The sequence below is a fragment of the Argentina silus genome, assembly GCF_951799395.1.
Source record: "Argentina silus genome assembly, chromosome: X".
NCBI classification, from domain to species: domain Eukaryota; kingdom Metazoa; phylum Chordata; class Actinopteri; order Argentiniformes; family Argentinidae; genus Argentina; species Argentina silus.
In genome coordinates, this window is record NC_139653.1 from 13,335,035 (window position 1) to 13,357,912 (window position 22,878).

Genomic DNA, 22,878 nt, shown 5'->3' on the forward strand with positions numbered 1-22,878 from the left:
TGTTCTGTATGTATCTGTATGCGCCATACAATCCAACATGGAGAAACACAATGGCAAAGAAGTTAGTTGTAAATGTCAAAACTTAGATTGAATACCTTTAACTGTAACATCATAGGAGCAGCACTTATGACAACACTCATGTTGAGGTACAGTATGCAGTAATTAGAGATAAATCCTTGAAAGACCATGTTGTGTTTTCTATTACACAACTTTTTGCTCCTGGATGATCTTCTCTGGTAACATTGGCATTCCTTGACACCTTGCATTGTGCGAGCCTCCCAGATTGAAAACAGTGTTTAATGTGTCAAAGACAGTGGCATTTCAAAACCATCTCTGTCATTTAGTCTCCTAAAAGCGTGCTTTCAACGAGATGAAATAAGAGTAAGTGCTCATTGTCTCATCTTCCCCTCATATTTCTTGTGATTGTTTTCTTGTTGTCCACAGGTTTTTATGCTAGCTTTGATACTGCATTGGGACAAGGGGATCAACTCATTGGGAACAAACATCTTCATCTTTCTATTGACAGATCTTAAACTGTTTCAGACTTACCTGGTAAAATGCAGGGTTGGGGCCAGTTTAATTTCAATTTAGTCAATTCAGGAAGTACAGTAAATTGAAATTACAATTAAATGAATGCAAATAGGGCATTTGTTTGCAATGATTTCTTAATGAACTGAAAATGAGAAGCTTTCTTTATAAAGTACATTCAAATCATGACTGAATTGAAACCAAATTGACCACAACCCTGGCAAGATGAAATTCTAAGCAGGGCACTTGCTTAGAAAAGTATCCATAGAGAAATAGAATACTTGTACCAATGTTGTTTAAAGGTCTAATTTCCTCATGACCTAGGACTCTCACCTCTAAACCTTTGAGTAAAGAAATGTTGAGAAAAGAGCATATTCATCTTGTAGTAATAGTTGGAGAGAAAGTTAGAGGGTATTTAGTGCACAGGTCAGAAGGAGATGGATATGTGAGAAGGGATATCAAGCTCTGGGGATTATACTTTGAATGTGAGACGAAGAGTGGATCTGACATTTGCTCCAGGAATGCTCCAGGTAACAACACTGTATGGGAACACAACAATGGGGGTATAGACAGGGGGATGAGGGGGAAATACTTTTACTTCAAGATGAAGGAATGCAGTTACTGTAACAAATGATGCCAGTGCTAATAGATTTACTCCATCTGAATCACTGCTGACTGCCGTTGTTTCACAGTGTTTTCAATCAAAAAAACCTTCAGGGAGCACATGACACAAAGATAATGAAAACATATTTCTTTATGTCATACCGGCAAATGTTTTTTTGCTGTATTATTCACATCTTGTCCTGTTTCTTAGTTTGTCTTTGTTTCATGTTATTCATTTTCTGTTTCCTGTTTTGTGTTCCTCACCTTGTCTCGTCACTTCTCCAGTTCCGACCCGTGATCCCACTCCCGTTCCAACTCCAGCTCTGGCTCTCCTGCCCACACCACTGGCACTAGTTCCTCACCTCTCCAGACCCAAGTGGTTCTCCGGGAACTCCGGTAACTGTCGGGCATTCCTGGTTCAGTGTGGGCTCCACTTCGAGCTACAGGTCTCGTCATTCCAGTCAGAATGAGCCATGGTGGCTTACATCATCACCCACCTCACCGGCAGAGCGGAGGCCTGGGCTACAACCGAATGGACTAGGGATTCTCCTGTCTGCAATTCCCTGGAGGTTTTCACTCTTCTCAAGATTTTCGACCACACAACCCCCGGTCGAGAGGCAGCAAAAGTGCACATGGGCCTGCGTCAGGGCAAGAGACGGGTTTTGGACTGCGTTATAGAGTTCCGCACTCTGGCAGCTGATAGCGGCTGGAATCCATCCACGCAGTTTAATGCTTTTCTCCATGAGCTTTCCATCAAGGACCAGTTGTCTTCTCTCGCGTTTCCCCACGGCCTGGATTCTCTTTTCGTGTTGGCCATAAGGATTGACAATCATCTCTAGGAGTGAGAGAGAGAGAGAACCCTGGTTCCTCTGCTCGTCCTGAGGTGCCAGTTCACTGCCAATCGCTCTTCGTCATGACGTCTTCCCCAACGAATCCTCCACTCCAACTCACCAATGCTCCCTACTGCTTCATAGGAGCCCATGCAATTGAGGAGAGCCAGGCTCACTCCCGAGGAGCGCCAGCGTCATATATGGGAGGGCAGATGCATCTACTGTGCTCAGCTGGGGCATTTCATGTCAAGGTGTCCAGTAAAAGGGCAAGGGTCAGTGAAGGAGAGGGCACTGGTAAGATGAAATGCTTTCTCTGCTAATCCCTCTAGTATTCTCACTCCTGCACGACTGATCACTCCTACTCAGGCTCTGCATCTTCCTGTGTTTGTGGACTCTGGAGCAGATGGGAGTTTTATTGATTGGAGGCTAGCCAAGAGACTTGGACTAAACGTTGTTCCCCTGCCCAAGCCAATAGAGGCCAACGCTTTAGATGGTCGCCTGTTATGCAGAGTCACTCATCACACTCAACCTCTTCAACTAATCATTGCCAATAACCACACTGAATTCCTGAGCTTCTACCTGTTCAAATCTCCTTTACAGTCTCTCATCCTGGGCTATCCCCTACTTGTACTCTGCACAATGACAATAAAGTTGAATCTAATCTAATCTAATCTAATCTAATCTAATCTAATCTAATCTAATACGAACCATGCTACCTCTCTGCCTCCTCATCGGTCCTATGATTGCTCTATAGACTTGCTCCCAGGAACTTCACCTCCCTGAGGGCGTCTCTATTCCTTGTTGGCTCCTGAGAGGGATGCTATGAAGGATTACATTGACTCCCTTGCTGCCGGTATCATTCGTCCATCCGGTAGTCATCCGGTAGTCATCTGTCCCTGCATTGACTACCGTGCTCTGAACGACATAACCATAAAGAACAGGTACCCCCTTCCTCTTATCTCATCGTGCTCCAGCTGTGTTCCAGGCCCTGGTGAATGACGTTCTCCGGGACATGCTCAATCGGTTTGTCTTCGTTTACCTGGATGATATCCTCATCTTCTCCCCTGACAAGAAGACGCATGTTCAGCACGTCCACCGGGTTCTTTAGCATCTCCTCGATAATTAGCTCTTCGTCAAAGCAGAGAAATGTGATTTCCATGCCTCCACCGTTACATTCCTGCGGTTCATCGTCTCGGAGGAGAACATTCAAATGGATCCTGCTAAGGTCAATGCAGTTGCTGAATGGCCCACTCCTACCAGCCGTAAATTGGTTCAGCGGTTTCTGGGGTTTGCTAACTTCTACAGACGCTTTATCCAGAACTAGCACTGTTGCCTCCCTGCTGCATGCCCTCACCTCCCCTTCTGTCAAGTTTCAGTGGTCTCCCCAGGCGGATCAGGCTTTCCAAAGACTAAGGGAGTGCTTCACCTCGGTGCCTGTCCTCACTCTTCCGGACCCCTGTCGGCAGTTTGTTGTGGACCTCCACATGCCTCCGGCGTGGGTATTGGGGTGGTCCTCTCCCAGCGGTCTCAAGCGGACAATAACCTCCATCCTTGCACCTTCCTTTCCCGGAAATTCTCTCCTGCTGAGAGGAACTACGATGTGGGAAACAGAGAGCTGTTGGCCGTCAAGGCGGCTTTGGAGGAGTGGCGCCACTGGTTGGGTGGAGCATCCATTCCTGGTATGGACAGATCACAAGAGCTTAGAATACACCAGGACCACCAAACGTCACAACTCCAGGCAGGCCAGATGGGCTTTGTTTTTAATAGATTTGATTTTTCTTTGTCATACCGGCCCGGTTCTAAGAACGTTAAGCCTGATGCCCTGTCTCGCATGTTTCACCCTGACTCTGCCCCAAGGGCTACCTCCCATTGCTCTCAGGTGATCCATTGAGCTCACACCTCCCTCCTCTCCTGTCACCCTGGAGCACGGCGGACTCTGTTTGTGATCAGGCAACATTTCTGGTGGCCATCCATGGAGAGAGAGGTGGGGTAGTACATGGCTGCCTGTCCTGTGTGTGCCACAAGGTCTCCCGACGCCCGTCCCTGGTCTTCTGCGCCCACTCCCTGTGCCTCATCGCACCTGGTCTGACATTTCTCTGCACCTCATCACAGGGTTACCCCCCTCGGAAGGTAATACGGGGGTGGACTGGTTTTCAAAGATGGTGCATTTCATCCCTCTGCCTAAATTGCCGTCCGCCAAGGAGATGGCGGAGGCAATGTTATTTCATGTGTTTCGTATTCATGGATTCCCTATGGATGTGGTGTCAGACCGGGGGCCACAGTTTATCTCCCAGTTTTAGAAGGCTTTTTGTTCCCTCAATTCACAATTATTCAAAGTCAATAGGAGACATACTGTCCATGCCTGTGGTTAATAAAGGAAAGCTAGGAAGTGAGTATAAAATTGGATTTGTCAGCCTACTACATAGCGCTCTGCACCCTCTTGAGAACCTGTTTCAGAAAGACTGTTCCATATTGTTAGTGGTGATCCAGCTTCAAAAGGTCAGTTTTGTCTGCCAGCTGCCTACTTTGATTGGCTGTTGTTTTCCAGATGAAAGCCCATTTGCCCCACTCCCTTTGCCTCTGGTAAATCCTGCTCTTAATTAATTATTATTGTCTTCTGTCATGTTGAAGGTTTCTAATAGACTGACATTGACTTTATTACATCAGTCAACTTTACAGATTTTTACATTTCCTTATAACAAAATAACCAGATTTCCATTTTCAGAGAATTGCTTTGATTATTATTTGATTTTCCCCAGGTAGGTGTCCACTGAAGTTCCTAGAAGAATCAGTGAGGCTGTAATGTTGCACCATGTGTCTGTGATGTGTGCCCCCGCTGTTTGTTTTGGGAGTAGAACCAAGACAGCGTGGGATTCTTTCTTTCCACAGATAATCACAGCAGGTCCACTGAATGCTTTCAACAGGAGTGTCATACACCAAGAAAACAAAAAGTTTACTTCCCAGACATTACATGGTTGCTGTCATTCAGTCTTGCCAACCTATCATATTTGACCTTCACATTGCATCTGTAATTCATATGAATAAAGCCATCTATTCAAGTAAGATTAGATTTGCAAATATAGAAATTCATATCAGATTAATCGAAATTGTTTTTTCTTCAGACACATACTGAGCCACATGGATGCATATTGGACCCTTGTTTATGTATGGCAATAATAATAATAATAATAATACACTAAATCATGTTCCCCTTTTTGAAAGTTAACAAATTGGTCATGGCCCTTTTGAACTTCTGTCTCTCTAATCAAAAAGGCGCAAAAAATCAGCAAAGCTTGGTTGTTCAATATTTTGAAGAACCTTTGCTCCGATATCTCATCCTTCCTGCCAACTTAGCAGCTCCAGTCGAGTTCCTTCTAATGTGTGACCTAATTGAGAAAACATCTAAAGTAGCCTTCGATTCTAAACTGAGACATTTTAGCACTTGACTTGTGTTTCAGGAAATGTAATATGTTGGTAAATTAGGTCAATGTACCGGTTGAGAAGCACACTTCAAAGCCAACCAGACAAAACATCTCATTGATCAAAATATTTCACCTTGTTGATTTTTTATGTTTCTGCATAATCATAATGCTCAACTGAAGGAGTTTATTGTCAAAGACTAATATTTTTTTATGAGATGAAATGAGGTGACAGTGTTTTTGATGAACTGTGAGACCAGGGAACTGTATAGCAGTTTACCCTGTGTGATCATCTGGGCAAAACCTTTGCATTGCATCTGTCATGCTCAGATGCAGTGGGCCTACCTTGTTGTGGTCAGTAAGCTCTTCAAGATACTGCTTAAAGGGGTTCGGACGATATTCTTCATCATAGTCTTCCTCTGTTAGTCTTGGGATAATGTTCGCAGGTCGAATGACCCCTGGCTTAGTCTGTAATGTTTGAGACAGTTTTACAATGCATTTATTCATTACTTTGTTCATGTTACTCATTTGATTTGGTTAATTGTTTTCATACATGTGAACAAATTATAAATTACAACAATTGATATGATATACTATATATATTATATAGTATATAATATATTATACAATACAGACTGTAATGTGAAAGTCAACATTGGCATTTCAAGTTCTATAGCATGAATACCTGAAAAGGATCCAGCTGTTTTCTCTCAGAGGTGGCTGGTGGTGTTAAGTTGTAGGTAGCCTGTGAACATTCAGTTCAAACATTTACTGTATGTGGGCATAGTTAAAAACCTCCAGTTCACAGTGGTTTGAAGTCTTGAAGTTTGCAGTTTGACCCTTGTTCCAAAAAAGTGGTAGTTGAATGTCAATGCTCAAATATGGGAATTTTATCTTTGTTAATTTTGTCCTAATTGTTTATGAGTCAACTTGGTGCACAGAGAACAATCAGAGTTTGATACTGTAAATCAAAGCTCCCTCAGGCTGGCAAAGTAAATAAAAAAAAAGAAGAAGTTGCAGCCAGAATGGTAATATAACTTTTATATAAGGTTCCATGTTAGGACTGCTGTATATTCTCATTCATTGAGCATCTGGAAACGTTCACGTATCGTATTGTTTTGATCTCAATACTGTAGATCATCTACTCATAATGATTTTTTCTTGCTAGTTTTTTCTTTTTGTTAAATCCTATGGTGGATGAGGAGGTGACTTTGTCCATGCAACATACAACCTGCTCAGTATTGAACCTTGAATGTGTCTTCAAGTTTATAGATCACTCTTTTAAAAAAACAAAAATTCAACACAGAACTCAATACAGAAATGACCAGGTATTTACTTAATAATTACACAGTACAACGGTAGGCATAGCCTCTTCTCAAACACTATCAATACCCTATCCTCAGTAGTATACTGTAGCCCTACTGTAATAGCAAAATGAGCTTAATGTACGACTGTTATTCTTCTCACCTGTTCCTACTGCCTCTTTGTCATACAGAGTGTATCTCCAAAACCGCATTGCAAATTTAGTCAGGATCCATGCCTACTGTATTAATTTGCTTTCTATCATAAACAAATGAGAAATGACACTGCCAGAATAAAGAACACATCATAACAGTATCAGAAGGAGTGATCAAATGATACAGGTATCTATTGAAATAGTGACGTATAGATTTATTCCAAAATCCCAAAAGCTATTGTTTGATGTGGCAATCAGATTTCCTTTGAAAGCATCTGAGGGGATAAATATATTTAAGGGAGAGAAGTTTGGATTTTGGGATGTAATGCGCGATACAAATCTAGTTTATTTACTAAGGTAACAAAACAAACACATTTATACTCACGTATTTAGTTTCACGTCCAAGTGATGTTGGTAATGATGTGAATCGCTACATAAAAGAGAAACAGAAAAGAGAAAACTTTAAGGAATATATATTCCTTGTAAAGTTGACATATCTTATAAAACCTATTTTTCATAATCTAAGAACAGTGTAAAATTTGATAGGTTATAAACAATAAAAAATCTAATATTGTCCCAGTAGACTGTCATGACCCTGTGTGTCATGCAATTATATTGAGGCTTTTTCCACCTTCTGAGCAGGCCATTTCATTTCATATTATCTGACCACAAACACACACACACAAATACACACAAACACACACACACACACACACACACACACACACACACACACACACACACACACACACACACACAAACACACACACACAAATACACACAAACACACTCACTCACTCACTCACTCACTCACTCACTCACTCACTCACTCACACACACACACACACACACACACACACACACACACACACACACACACACACACACACACACACACACACACACACATACTGGGTGTATGGAGACGGCAAATGTACAATAATATACAATAGAAATGTACAACACAATAATTACTATAAGTAAGTTGAGATATGGTCATTTAGTCTGACCATATTCGTGAACCATATACTCATTCGTGAACCGTATGCCACTCCTTTGTGAACTGCCCCCCATCCCTGTAATGACGCATCTGACTTCACAACCCTGTGTGACAGGACTCTCCCCATGAGGCAGACTCTCCCCATGAGGCAGCCTCACCGCAGAAGGGAGGGGTCTCTCTACACTGGAGCGCCTGTAGGCCCGTCTTGGAGACGCATCTGTGCTGATGCAGAGAAGGATCCAGACGGGAATTCTCCATTGCAGGAATTCTTGCATGAGAAGGAGGCCAGGCGAGACTACCACTATCAGGAGGCCATGCGCCCAAGTAGCTTCAGACACATTCAGTACGAAACTGTCGTGGCTGGATGAAAAAACTCTCGCCTGTCCACGGTGGGGGCAGCTCGAGCTGAGACTAAGACCAGAATAACCGAAGGTTTGTCCCTTGGGCCGGTGTGAGCAAGCTTTTGGCACAATTCATCCAGAAGTCTAGGACAGCAGGGGCAACAAGAGGAGTGCTGTGTGCTCTGCTGCCTGATCCAAGGTGACCATACATATCAACCAATCGTAAGTGAGGACCCTCAAGCCCTTGTCCGGAAGGAAGGTTATGGCTGCTTTGGCAGACTTCATGAGTGTCTGTGGGGTCAGAGACAGACCAAATGGTTAGATATTCGTATGTCAGAATGCGATGCGTGAGCATTCAGAAGCGGTAGGTCTGTAGGTGCTCGTTGAGGCGCTATATGTGCAGGATGGGGCACCACTCCACCGCGCCCCCTTTTCTTGGGGACCTGTAAATAAAGTCTGTAGAAGCCCAGCTAGGCTTCGTCCCTTATCCTTGTCACTGAGGACTCAGGCCGTTTTCCCCTGTGCAGTGGACTATGTGAAACCCGCGAAAATGCAGTGGAGGGCCTGCAAACTGTAGTCAGTACCCCTGGTCCACTGTAGGACCCGGGGAGAGACTGTGCACGCATTCCACTACGTCGTATAGAGCATCAGGGTCCCCATCCATTCCTTAGGGGGAACATCAGTACCTGCAGCGACAGCCTCCTTGGCAGGGACACACTCACAGGCACCCTGCCCCCAGAGGGGTCAGGCGGTCTGCCTGGCCCGAAGGTCTGGCTGACCTACCCGTTAGAGTTCGGCAACAATTGGCAGAAACTCTTGTTTGCAGAAGCTCCTCTCACAAATGGCCCGTGCCATGACTCATGGGCTAACAGGGCTTGGGGGCTTGGAACAAACAGTGTCTAGGTCGGGGGAGATACTCAGCCAAGGAGGTCTCCAAGGGATGTCTTCTCTTTTCATCTTTCACAGCTCTTTCCTCCACCTTGTGGTGGCTTTCGGCAGCACTTCACACGCCTTAACAACTACTATCTGCCACAGCAGTGGCATTGAGGTAGCCCACCGCTGCGATGACAACATGCATTTTTATACAGTGACCTACTGTACTTGATTTTCCTGTGAACAAAACAAGGGAGTGAGAGAATATACACGATAAAGATATAACACTGTCTTACACGAATAATAGAATAACTAGTTACACCCAGTTAGGAGGGCTAGCAAAACTGCCTCATGTGAGAGGGAGCAAAAAACTAAGAGACTCGGTAGGAAAAGCTTAGTACACAAGTTCTAATGAGAAACAAACTTAACTTCCCACGGAAACACTGCTCAGTGAGTATCGACCTGTGGAACTGTTTAGCCAAGTTGCTAGTTTCTGACCAAGAACTGCTCACAGCTATAGGAAGCGAGTAAAGAGAAATCAGAATCATGGGTACGCGCGTTCAGGGAATAGGAATGTGCAGTTCCATAGTGAAGGGTCGAACCGAGTCGACTGAAAGAGAAAAATGTGTTATAGTTTTGAGTGAATTTTTCATTAACCATTTTGAGTTTAGTGTTAAGAGTGTTAAAAGTTAAGCACATATATCTGATATTAGCATCAAAGCAATCGGGAAAACTCTAATGTTCTTGGTATTTGTGGTATTTCACTATAAACATTTATTTCGGATCAATGATTCTAATTTGAAAGATATCCTCATGAAAATGAATGCATAATGTAAGATTTTGAACATTTGACAGGTTATGTTACAAGTGTGATAAGTTTTGAGTTTTGTGTTAAAAGTTTAGAAAGTTGAGCACACACATCTGGCATCAGCATCAAAGCAATTGCAAAATACTATAATACCAGGGTTAACTGGTGCTGTATATACTGTACCTTTGCCCCTTTGTCCATCATTTCCCTGGAGCGTCTGTGGGCAGGAGACGTTTGACACTGAAAGACAGAAAAACAGTCATCAGAAAAGAGAACATTTCAATCTCTTTTTTATGTTTGGTTAATGTGAGTGAGGTCAATACAATATTCACCATTGGAATAGGGTCCACTAACACTTCGTCTATGACAGCATACAGTTCTTCTGACTGCTGCCGGAGTTGTGCAGGGGAACACATCTGAGGAGAACAATGTTTGGTGGGATCAAAGCCAGCATGACCAGTGTTTAGAATCAATCAGCCATACTTTTGTACTATACATAATGATGACTACCTTGACATGGGTGTCCTCTTTCACACATATGTCCAATAGGTCCTGTGGATCTCTTTCTTTGTCCACCTGATCATCTATCACCTGTGAAAGCAATACATTCAGATTAAAATCACTAATCATATTGGACACACTCAGTATAACAGCTTGACTTTTGTTACATTTTGAATTTGAAAATCACATAATTGAATATGGCTGATGCTAAAAAGTGCATTCATGTCAGATTTTCTTTTCATTTGATGTACTTAAGTGTCCCCCACAATGAAATCGTGGAGGGGACTACAGATTGGTCTCTGTCTGTTTGTATGTCACACACTTTTTGTCCGTTCATATGTCACACGCTTTATATCCGACATCAGTGGCACAATTTTGACAAAACATGTTGAATGATGCATCCTGATATAGAGATCTGTTGTTTTGAGGTGACGCCTATTCATCTTGTGGCGGTGCGGCTAAGGTGATAGGGCTATTCAAAATGTCATAATAGGGTGCAAAGAGGAGAGTACAACCCTTTTCTTACCTTTTGGCCAATTGAATGTTTTCAAATAATACTTTCAAATCAAATAAACACAAGCTTGACGGCCTTCAAATAAACGCAAAGCTCTTAAATGGGGGCTCATGTTCCTGGCTGTTTTTTTCAATCAGAAAGGGGATATTGGGATTACAGTGGAAATGTATGTATGCTCACCTGCTGCTCCAACAGAAGAGTATTTGTGGGAATGGCAGCAAGTGCTTTGTAGCTTAATTTAATCTTGTGTGGCTAGAGTTGAGATGGAGAGGAAGAAGAGAGACATGATTCATGAAAAATACCCCCAAATAAGATGAAATTATAGCATTTCTAAATGAATCCATAGAGCTTGGTAGGCATACAGGAAGCACACCTAGGACAAGCTCATCACTACGATATTTACTATCTACATAAGACATCCATGTCATGGATGTAAATATGGCAGTCGAAAACAGAGGACATTATTTGCTGTGATAGAGGTTTGTACGTCAGCAAGATATTTTTTTAGAGGCATACACATAGTGCCAGACAATCAATCATGCATACTCTATGTCTGTCAGGGAACATAGACTAAATAGTTTCCTTTGTCTTTGTTTGTATGGCCATGCAGGTGGCGTGCAACAGGACTGCATGCCAGCATGCAATGTACCTTTCTTTTTATACCAGCCCTGTCAATGGATTCTGACATCCCACTCCAGTGGCTTGGAGAGGGCGTGGAGCGGAGGGAGAGAGAGGGAGATGGGGTGAGGTCACGGGTTGGGAGTGCTGGAGAGGGGGAGAGGGTGAAGCGGTCTGGCGTAGGGGTAGGAGAGTTTTGGGGCTCTGGTGATGGGCATCCAGGGAAGGCAAAGGGTGTGTAGCGTGTGGAAGAGAGGCAGAGGGCTCTGGTAAGTGGAGTCAGCCTGTGAGCTGTGGAAACAGTGGGAGGCTCCTCCACATTCTGTAATGGAGGTGGTGATGTTGTATCGGTGTACCTCTGTAGAGAGGAAACTGTGACACTGGGTGAGTGGGATGGGACAGACTGGGCTTCAGAGTGGCAGCAGGACAGATAGTCAGGGATAGATAGACTATCGTGCCTGGAAAGAGATGAGTATGACAGTGGACTTGAAGTTTGGGGCACAGAGGTAACCCGGTTGTTAACTGGTTGAGGGGACACAGAGTTCAGCTTTGAAAGGGATGAGTGTAGAGTATTCACGGCTCGATGCTCCAAGTTTACCTGACTATTAACTGGTTTGGGCTCAGGTGACAGTGAACTGAGCCTTGAGACAGTTGAGTACAGAAGAGGACTTGGAACCTGGGGAACAGAGGTCCTGTGTTTGTCAACTGGTTTAGGAGACAGCGATCTGAGCCTGGAGTAGGGTGAGTAAAGAAGTGGACTTGGAACTGGGGGCAGGGGAGCCACATTGTTCACTGGTTTGGGGAGGTTTTTAGGAAGAGATTGAGATGAGATCGGAGCAGGTGAAGACACAAGGCTTCGATAAACTGGTGAGATGACCCTCTCATAGATAGAGCCATTGTTTGATTCCAGTCCATCTAAGTGTCTCAATGGTGGAGTATGAGAATCAGAAGTGGAATGTTCCTTTAATTGTAGGTATGGTGGGACAGTAACACATCTGAAGGACTCTGGCATACAGCCATCCCTGTGATTGTGGTTGTGAGCCGGTCTGTCTATGGTGGCTGAAGACTGGGCTCTGGAGGACACCTCCAGGGGAATGGAGGAGACACTGGAGGCCGCAGAGCAGGCATTACAGTGGGACAGGCTCACAGAGTTGATAGGCCAGCAGGGGGAGTAAGGCCTCTGTACAGAGGGGCATAGGATGGGAAGGCGGCCCTTCCTCAGGATGGCCGTGAGCAGAGACAGCCGGGTGGGAGGGGGGCGGTGTCGGGAACGGGGGGGAGACAGGGGACAGGGAGAAGAAGAGAGACTCTCACAAGATGGGGAGAAGTAGGTTGGTGGCATGTGGACCAGACTGGAGCCCGGAGCTAAGGAGTGCCTCTTGACTCTGACCACAGCAGGGGAGAACATGCCAGATCTGACAGAGGAGCAAGGGGACACTGTGCCACTAAAAGAGACAGGGGAGGTGGAGGCCTCGGGGGACAACTGCAATGCAGACCAACTCCTGTCTCTGTCCCAGCCCTCTGAGAGGATGGACTCTCTTGAGGAGGCCGGAGTGGGAAACAGCTCTGTTGAGTTAGTGGGGCTCATTCTGTCATCTGACTCAGATACTCTATTTAAAAAGAGACCCGAGATGACCTCAACACCCACAGAGGTGTTGTGACATCGCTGTTGGGAAATGCCCTGGTGTTTGTTAACAGCTGTTTCCATAGTAGCGGGCCCACCAACAAAATGGTGGGCTGTATTTTCTGCTTGAACATTGACTGAGGCGGGGATCATGTGATCAGCAGGAGGCTTCAACTGAGAAGAAAAGAAAGATAGGAGAAAGGTAAAAGCCCTTGTTCCAATGGTAGCACATTAAGATGACAAACTGATATTGAATGTGATTAATTTCCCCCTTTATTATGAGTGACTATGCTGGGATTTGTGTAGTCATTACAAGGGCAAAATTACTTAACCATGATAGATCAAATACATCTTTGCTCTCCATTCTCAGGTTGGGCAGTTTGAAGACAACCCTGTTTGGTAACCAAAATGGCCATTTAATCAATTTAATGCTGCATTGTAAATCTTTCTGTCAAAGTTCTGTCAAGACTGCAACTAGATAAGCAGCAGAATATAGAAAAAGAAACATGAGCTTTATGTTCAATCTTATGGTTGGGGTTGTGAAGGTAGCACTGTAAATGTTATTATCATCATGATAAGGTAGCAATATTAAGATAAAGGTCATGGTATTTAACCCATGCACTTACTTGAGTGGCAGTATACGTCTCCTGTTGGACTACCTCCCCTGCTCCTCCATCCTCAGAATCCCTGATATAGACAACCTCCGCCTTGAAAATCCCTCCATCCGACATGGTCTCTTCAGTTGCTTTCCCCTCGGGAGCTCCTAAATTCTGACATGGGTACAGGAAGCAATGATGAACAACTGAGCAACTGAAACCTGAGCAACACTAAAGTTAACCTCTGCAAGTCCCGGAACTTCCCTCTCTTTAGCAGGGATGAACTGCAACTGTGTCTCTCTCCTGGGTGTGCTGGATTGCTTTCACCATTACACATGTCCCACATGTATCCTTCACATGCACTGGCACATGCCCGTATCATATTAAGTAAGAGCTCAGCAGATACCTTGTGAACGCATCAACTTCCAAATATAGTTTTGTTATGAACCACTTGAAGTCTTGTCTCCAAAGAAGAAACAACACATCTAGATAAGTAACTGAAGTGTAAAACAATTACAATGACCCTTACCAACTTTCTGCTGGATAACAATTTGAGGAGTATTTCAAAGTCATCCTTGAAACCTTGGGGGTGTCAGGAGTAAGTTTACAGAGAGAAATAGCTATTTTATTGAGGAATACAATACATTTGTTATTATAATATTTTAAAACATCCAATGGTGTCAACATCATGTGCACATTTTGTAATTACAATGTTTTCGTGAAATACCAGTTGTCAATTTCATTTCACAAATTACATAGCCTACTATCCACTAGCCTATTAACAGCTTTACTTCTTGTTTTGAAATAAAAACAGATATTAAAACAATGAAACAGGAAGCATAATTACTACAACAACCAAACAGGTTTGTTAGACTCAACTCACCATAATCCAGACAGTTCTGCTGTTCAGCTATTCATTTGACAAAGTAATCATGATTAAGGTCACCTACGGCGGTGGTGTAAACCTGTCAACTGACTGGAAGTGTGACTGTGAACCATCATTTCAGTTTATTCTCTATGGCAAAGACCTTTTGAATTCCTGTGTATTTGGTATACCATAGTTCTTTATACACACAGTACAGTATTCTGAGAAATAGAGTATTCTATTATCCTTTTTAGATTCTGAATCAGCTTAGTCATAGTTGACAGTCTGAATTATGAATGAAGGAGCATAATGACTAATACAATATAACATTATCAGGAATGGATATTAAAAGTGAGTCTGACTGGGTCAAATAAGGTCAGAGTTATACCAAAAAGCAATATATTGCCAAGTAAGACTACATTTGAATAGAAGTTCATACCACTGTACATTTTCATTTGGCATCAAATTGCATGCCCTCTCTGATACCTTTGTTTAATTGTTATTGCCAGCAAGCACAGCTAATGTATTCATGGTGATAGCACTAATGGTGGACATACTTGGATCTCCGGATTGGACCCAACGTGAACATGAGGAAGGTTTGTTCTATTTTGTTCTGTCTAATGATAATACATATTTCAATACAGTTATACTAGTTTAAACACTTGGTATTTGGAATTATGCCAACAATTTGCCAATAAATCCCAGATTAGCTATTTGATCTGCCTTTACCAACCTACAGAAAGAAGAAAAGTAAGAAATAGGAATGTATGGGGTTCACACACCCATACACTTATGAATGTGGCACAAGCTAGATGCATTTGGAATGTAAAATGGATTGTTAAAATTCTGTCAATGCCACAGTCAATCTCCTACCCTGGAGGGCCACCAGGCTTGCTTCATGGTTGCCTGAACTAAATTGATTTACCAACTGAGTGCTCCATTGAGTAATTGAAGTGCATTGGAAATAACAAGGGTGTTATATTTGTGTGAAATATTAGCTTAATTAAGAGCTTGTTTACATAGGGTTAGTAAGTAACTGATTTAGAACGGAGGTTGATGTATAACACTGTATGATAATTAGTACATTGGAAAAAAACGGTCAAAAGGCAACTCAATCAAACCTCTGAGACTGCTGTTTAACTGGTTTCAGTAGCCAGCAGCACATGAGTGGGGTAGGTCAAACAAACATTCTATCTCCTGGTGATATAATTGAAGAAATATAGCACCATGCCAACGTTCTACTGTAAACTCACTGTAGTGATGACGAGGCTGGTATAATGAACCTCTGTTCAAATCATGTATCTATTCAAAATGATTAATTTATCTAGTAGAATTTATCAAAAAGCAAATTTGTTGATATGAATAAGAGCTGCTATTGTATGTACCTCATTTGTTTTGTAGGTAAGTGGTCTAGTTCTCTCCCCCTCTGTGACCGCACTTTTAAGTGTCAATTTCTGCACCACTGGCACAAACGTAAAAGACAGAAGCTTGGATGACACTACTGTTGAGACCTGTGAATGAGAAAGGAACAAATAGTTTGCATGTTTCTTAATTCAAGCTCCTTTCATCATCTTATCCCCAACAATCTTCCACTCGAGTGCAATCAAGAGCATTCACTTCTAATGTCATAGCTTTGGAGTGCACACGACTGACGGAGACAGAATCAGAGAAAATTAGAAACTTGTTTATCACTCTTTCATTGCTCTATTTCTAAACTGTCAATGCAATTCATTGCACAACTTGAGAAATGATAAAAATCTGAATTTCAGATACTTACAACTTTGAATTTGCACTAAAGTACCATCATATGAGATTCACTCCCCCACTTGAACATAAGTATAAGCAAGAATACAAATTATATGTGTGTTCTTCACCCAAAACGTTAAACAGAATATCATTACATAGCATGTCATTTACAGCCATTCTTCCTCACTCCATATTTGCTTAAATTAAAGTATATAGATTGCTAAAGCACTGTAATACAATAGTTATACCTGGTATATAGTATTTATTCCTACTGAATTAGTTTAAAAGCTGTAGCAATAAAGGAGAGAAGTCTCCTGTGATGTGGTTTACCTGCTTGCTTCAGTTTCTCTGGTCAGGACACCATGAAATGAACCAGAGAGAATAATGCAGTGTTTTCTCCAAATTACTTTTGGGATGTAGTAGTCAAAATGGAATGTGTCAGAACAGAAGCTCCATTCAGATTTTATGAATATGTGGGAGGGAGAACAGGGTCCAACCCTGTTCACATTTTAAGAGCTCACAATTCACGATTGTTGGCTCTCCAACCTAGCAATGGAGAACACATGCAGAAATGCATTTTTCCCTCCTCCATTTAAGAAAAACAATGTTTTGTTTTGTATTATCGAATATGTGACCAATACATCAAGCAAATTATTAGTGATAGACATCCCACTCATTGAGGTTTACTTTAGTACATTATTTGTCCAATGAATCTATTAATTTAGACTTTGACATCACGTTTATTTTCACAACAGCTTGCATAATGGAGTGGAAGCCCCAGTATTCATTACAACTGAACAAAGACGATTTGTGTTCTATTGCAGCATCAATAATATATACTGAACATACATACAGACAGTGGAAAATCAACAAATAAAACAACTTGTAAATGGTTGATTGGTAATGATTATCAAGAATACATTTTATGATGTAATTTATACACTGAATGTATCTTCCCCATAACTACAGTACGTGATGCTCAGTTTATCATGACAAAGAGCTAGAGTAAACTCCTCTTGGGTTCCAGGTCACACATATCACACTTTAGAAAGGACCTCCCAAACTTTATAAAATACAGCTATAAAACCATCAAAGTCAGAGTCAAATGACTCAAGTGTTTAATGAACAAGTGTTTAATCAACATCCTTTTAAATTGTTATCCTCAACTGAGGCCCCATCGTCTGGGAAACGCTGAATGGCGGTGGGGGCTGATACCAGATGACAGACCAGAACCTTCTTAACATTCTTATTAACCTTTCATGTTAAATGTCCTTTCTGGGTTTGGCTCCTTTTAGAGAAGAAATGTGTTCATTAAGCACAGCGGGAGATGTTATGCCTGCTTCAGTAGTGGATCAGCAAAGGCTTAGCACAAAAGAACAGGAAATCATCCTAACCTAGGGAAGCCTTGCAGGTATAACAAATCTCAATGATCCACTGAATTATTCATGACACTTTTTTAGAGAGAAGGTCTTGCTGTATCTCTGAGATCATTAAAGTGACTTGCTGCTCCCTTATAGATAAGAGGTACATATTTAATTGCTTTCAACTTCACTCAAAGTATGGGAAGTTTAGATACAGAATGATTTTTCACAACACACTTTATTAAAGTAGTAGGCTATGCCACTTCCGATACCAATTGTCTAAGGAAATGTGACGATTAATTAATTAATTAAAATACAGATAGTTGCCTCCACTAACAGTCTTGGAGCGACCTGCCAAAAGGCCATTGGAAACTATACTGTACTGAGTATCAATCTTACGCCCCTTTGAAATAGTTTCCACTCATACAGTATGTACATGTTTGGATCAAATTGTTATCAATGACATTTAGATATAATCTATCTGTGATAATAATGGTGTCATGTAAATGCAGATACTTTACACTGTACCAAACAGGTACATTTCATGCCATGTTGGTTATTTTGGTTCAAGACTTCAGAGAGAAATACTGTCGCCTGATGATCAGCCATCTCTGGAAGCAAGCATTTTGTTCTCATCATAATAATGACAGCACATGCTCTTCAAATGTAATTTCAGTGTATATGGACAAATCACGATTCCTCTTTCTATTCTGATGTCAGGTCATCTGAGAAATATGAAATGATGAGTAAGAGCATTCAGAACTCCCACTGTAATCAATGAAGGTCATTACAGAAATAAGGGAACTAATTATACATCTGCTATCTCGTTATGTTTTATTACATAATGGCATTACTACAGTGCTATGGCATGCTTTTGATCTTAACTGGCAGAAACAATAGGTGTAGACAGAAACCTGATTTGGAGACACCACAAAGGTTACAAAATGTTGCAAAATGTATACAGTATCATTTTAAATCAATCACATTTCAATCTTTCTCATCTTATGAATTTGAGGACAACGTCACAGAAAACTTGTGATTAATGTTGTCAATTCAAGATTGCATAGTTGTTTACTGTATATATTCTAAATGCAATGTGTTCAGTTTTACCACAAGCACAAGGAAAATCGTGAGGGTAACCTTAGACTAACTAATAAAAAGGTTTCATTTTTGGTCTTGTTTCCTGCAAGCTCGTTGTAGTGAAGTGCATGATAGGTCAGAATTACCTTCTACTCAAAGGGTACTCAGAGAGATTCACTGAACAGAGGCAATCAGGCTATAGCTGTAAGATCAAAGTGTTGACCCGTCCAGTCATCACCAATTAGAGACAGGAGATGACACCATCCTCTCTTGCATTTCAATATTGTATTAAAAATACTAGATTTTTTTCAAAGGAAAAAATGCAACAAGTTTGTTGCCATTGTGACATTTTTAGGCAATTTAAAATAGGGCAAAGCAAGTAGAGTCACCTTTTTAACCATGATAATAAAGGTCCTCCTGGCTGACAAAATGTTTCCAAAAAGGGTGATAGGAAGGCTAGTGATAGGATTCATTGCACAGGCTACACGCCCCCCCCCCCCCCCCCCCCCCCCCCCCCCCCCCACACACACACACACACACACAAAACAGCTCTTATGAACTATGATGTGTGACAGTGTAGGAACCATGTTTTATTTCCCAAACTCACTCCTTTCCTTCAAAAAATTGCTTGTTTAATATTTACTATAAAATAACTTTTATTAAAGCAGCTGACTCATAGGATATTCTACATAAGCCCAAGATGCAGATAAATCCACAGCTGTTCCTTTTTAATTATTTGATTGATAACCATTCATGTCTTTGGTAGATCTAGCTAACTGGATTATGCATTCAAACATCCAAAATGCCAACAGCCTAGGCCACTGTTGTATACCTTCATTAGGCTACATAATACTTAATTCTTAATTAAATCTCCAACGTGCATCAAAATGAACAACATTTATGGATTGGATGTGTGCGTACTCAGGCACATTTTATATGGTGTGGCATAAAACAATTTCGGGTGCAAAACAAACGCAGCTCATTACTAATTCTTCCTTGTGCATGGCAAACTACATCTACTCGGACAGTGTCTAGACATCATGTTAGGCAAACACTGTAACATACTCATAAGGAGTCCTTATACTATATCAGGTGGGATAAATTGTTACCGGGGCAGTGGTTTGAACTCAGTCCATTACAGAAACTTGTAGCCTGAGAAAATTATGTCAATTTATCCGCCAACATGCTAGGTGATGTTGCAAGTGGCCTGCCATGTTCATGTGTTGTTTTGTGTCACACAAGATATCGTCTGTTAGTCTACTTAACAAAACAAAGATTAAAAGTCAATTTGATGGGATATAAAAAAAGAGCCAACCTCAGCGGTGTGATTTATTACTGTCATCTATGTTTTTCTACCTCACTCTCATGACAGTCTAGAGGCCATCAGATACTCCATTAAGGCACTTTGAAACTGAGCGACAGAAAACAGAGGTCAGAAAACATTTTGCCACCATATCTTAGAGTGGTGCCATTACTTGTAGTTTGACCAATCCACTTCATTTTCTTGTCAGCAATTGGTTGGAAATATAGGGGTTTAAAGACCATGAAAAGCATTCTGTCAAGAGGCCCAAATGAACAACACAGTGTAGCCAATTATCACTTCAAATCAATAGGAACACAGACCAAATGCATTAAAACACAGGGACATAAAACATGATGTCTACCAACCCTTCAGGCCCAGAATAGCCTGGTGGTTTTAGCAACAATAATCTCATATCAACTAGGGATGGGCATGATTAATCGACGATCGATTGATCGAATTGATCATTAGAATTTCGTCGATGACATTATTTTTTTAGTCGATGAAACTAGGCTTCGCGTCGTGCCAAACAACTCCCCTTACCTGTTCAGCGAAACCCGCGGCCTCTTGGGGCTTATTGCTTAATTTTACCACACGGGGGCAATATTTGAAAAAAACGCCACAGGCCTACTCAGTTACCTGCGAGTTTCCGTGTATTTCAAAAGTAATCATGAAGAGGTCATGGCGAAGTGTGGTGTGGGACCATTTTGTTTTAAAAAAGGACTTAGTTAACTGCAAACACTGCGAAGCTGTGTATAAGTATAACTCGGCCACGACTCAAATGATGTACCACTTGAACAACGCGCATCCGACCCTGGTTAGTGGCGGTGCATCCTCCTCTCAGTCTCAACCTAGCATCAATGGAATAAGGTTCCCCAGGCTTGTCAAATTAGCACGGAGGTACCTGTGCATCACGGCAACGTCGGTCCCCTCAGAGCGGGTGTTTTCGGCGGCTGGACTGACGGTCACCAGGCTGCGGTCGCGTCTGACCCCAGGGCATGTTAACATGCTCATGTTTCTCAACAAAAATCAGTAGACTGGTGCTGAAGTTGTATGTGAGTTACTGGTTATTTTTTATGAAGCTTTGTTAATAAGCCTAATTCATTGTTGGGTAGGCTAATCTCCCTCTTTCTCGACTTGGTGCCTTTTTTGATAGTTTTGAGTTACATTTGGCAAAACCTGTCCGACCTAAGTATTATATATTTTTGGTTAAGTAATTGTTTAACATGATTGTTTTTTTTTTAATATTATTATTATTTTGGAAAAGAAAACGAGGGTCAGTTGTGTTTATAAGCACCGGCTTAGCTGCAGGCTCCGCTGCTAGAGCACAGCAGCGCGTATCTTCAATTGAACGGATCCGGTTTAACTGCCACAAGAGTTGTTCATCTTGTAATAAAGATCTCAATGAGGAAAACACCCTGTGTTTTTGTATTTTCATTGCATTTTGAATATAGCCTATAAATAGTGAATTTTAATATAAAAATATTAATGATTAATCGAAAATCGATCGTTAATTCTCCCGACGATCGACTAAGACAATTTAGTCGAATGCCCATCCCTAAATCAACTGGTATGGCTGTATGGTATGGCTGATTGTATGGCTGTATGGTATAGCTGATTGTATGGCTGTATGGTATGGCTGATTGTATGGCTGTATGGTATAGTTGATTGTATGGCTGTATGGTATAGCTGATTGTAGGCTTAAAAGAAGTGTCTGGTACTGTACATTATTAGTGGGCTTGCATCAGCAAGTTCAACTCTTGATATTCCAATTCCTTATTTTATTTTTACTTATTAGTGGCCTTGCTTCAGTACAGGTAAGTCCAACTATTGTCCTTGCTCATACATGAAAAATACCCCCCCCCCCCAAAAAAAAAAAAAAGAGAAAGAAATAGAGAGAAGCAAGTTAAGACATTTTATTTTTTTCCTCACATGAGTCTAGCTACAGCAGTACTACATAGTCCACAGTTCAGGATAAAAAAAGACCAACAGGTTTACCAAATGTTCAATCCAAGCCTTCTTCCATTTTATCTCTCCAAAGCATCCATCTATCATTAAATTGTATTTTCTGTAGTCTTAACATGTATGTTATTTTCTCCATTGAGTAGATTCCTCATACTACCGTTAACCATTCTTCACAAGTTTGCTGTTCCCTTTTGAGCCATCTTAATGTGATTTTTTTTGCAGCCACAAAGAGAATTTGTAATAAATAATTTTTTTCTTAATCTTTCACCGCTTCTGGTCTCGTGCCGAGAATGGCAATCATGGGGTTTCTTGGTAACATAACCTCAAAAACTGTCCATTATGTCAAAAACCTCTTTCCAAACGTTATCTAGGGAAAGGCATTTGCAGAATACATGTGTATGATTAGCTACATCTTCCCCACATTCTCTCCAGCAAGCACTTGTTTGATTTGGGTTCATCCTTCTTACAGTAAGAGGAGTTCTAAAGTCTCTCCAGGACTCTGCATTATTTGTTACCTTGTGAGTTTCAGTGAAAATATCGATCCAGACTTCCTCACCAATCCCTTGTTCAAGTTCATCTTCCCATTTCTGTCTAGTATGAGATGGGTTGTCTTGCTTCATGGCTGACAGGGCCCTATACAAATTAGATATTGGTTTCCCAGCATGTTGGTTACATTGAATTAGAACAAAATATTGCTCAATACGAGAGATCAAATCTCGGATTCTGTTCCATTTTTAATCAGATCTTAGTAAATGAAACTCTGTGGTTAGTTCCTCAAAAGATTTCAGTATACTCAGCCTTCTAATAGCACAAGTTCAAGCTCTTTAATTATGGGTACATCAGTACGCTC

The 22,878-nt window shown here is 41.6% G+C and overlaps 1 protein-coding gene across 2 annotated transcripts in view; it reads right to left on the reverse strand.

Moving 5' to 3' along the window:
- The window catches only part of mlip (muscular LMNA-interacting protein), a 41,373-nt gene that overhangs the window by 9,643 nt on the left and 8,852 nt on the right, over positions 1-22,878 (reverse strand). Inside the window, exons 2-11 of one of the 2 annotated variants that reach the window (XM_083694811.1) lie at positions 15,962-16,087; positions 13,742-13,885; positions 11,523-13,289; positions 11,054-11,125; positions 10,369-10,449; positions 10,191-10,274; positions 10,042-10,098; positions 7,222-7,266; positions 6,066-6,125; positions 5,726-5,848 (exon numbers count right to left, since the gene is read on the reverse strand). In XM_083694811.1, coding sequence (XP_083550937.1) covers positions 5,726-5,848; positions 6,066-6,125; positions 7,222-7,266; positions 10,042-10,098; positions 10,191-10,274; positions 10,369-10,449; positions 11,054-11,125; positions 11,523-13,289; positions 13,742-13,885; positions 15,962-16,087 — 2,559 coding nt within the window. The remainder of the gene's footprint in view (positions 1-5,725; positions 5,849-6,065; positions 6,126-7,221; positions 7,267-10,041; positions 10,099-10,190; positions 10,275-10,368; positions 10,450-11,053; positions 11,126-11,522; positions 13,290-13,741; positions 13,886-15,961; positions 16,088-22,878) is intronic. The other variant, XM_083694812.1, reaches the window with a different exon arrangement.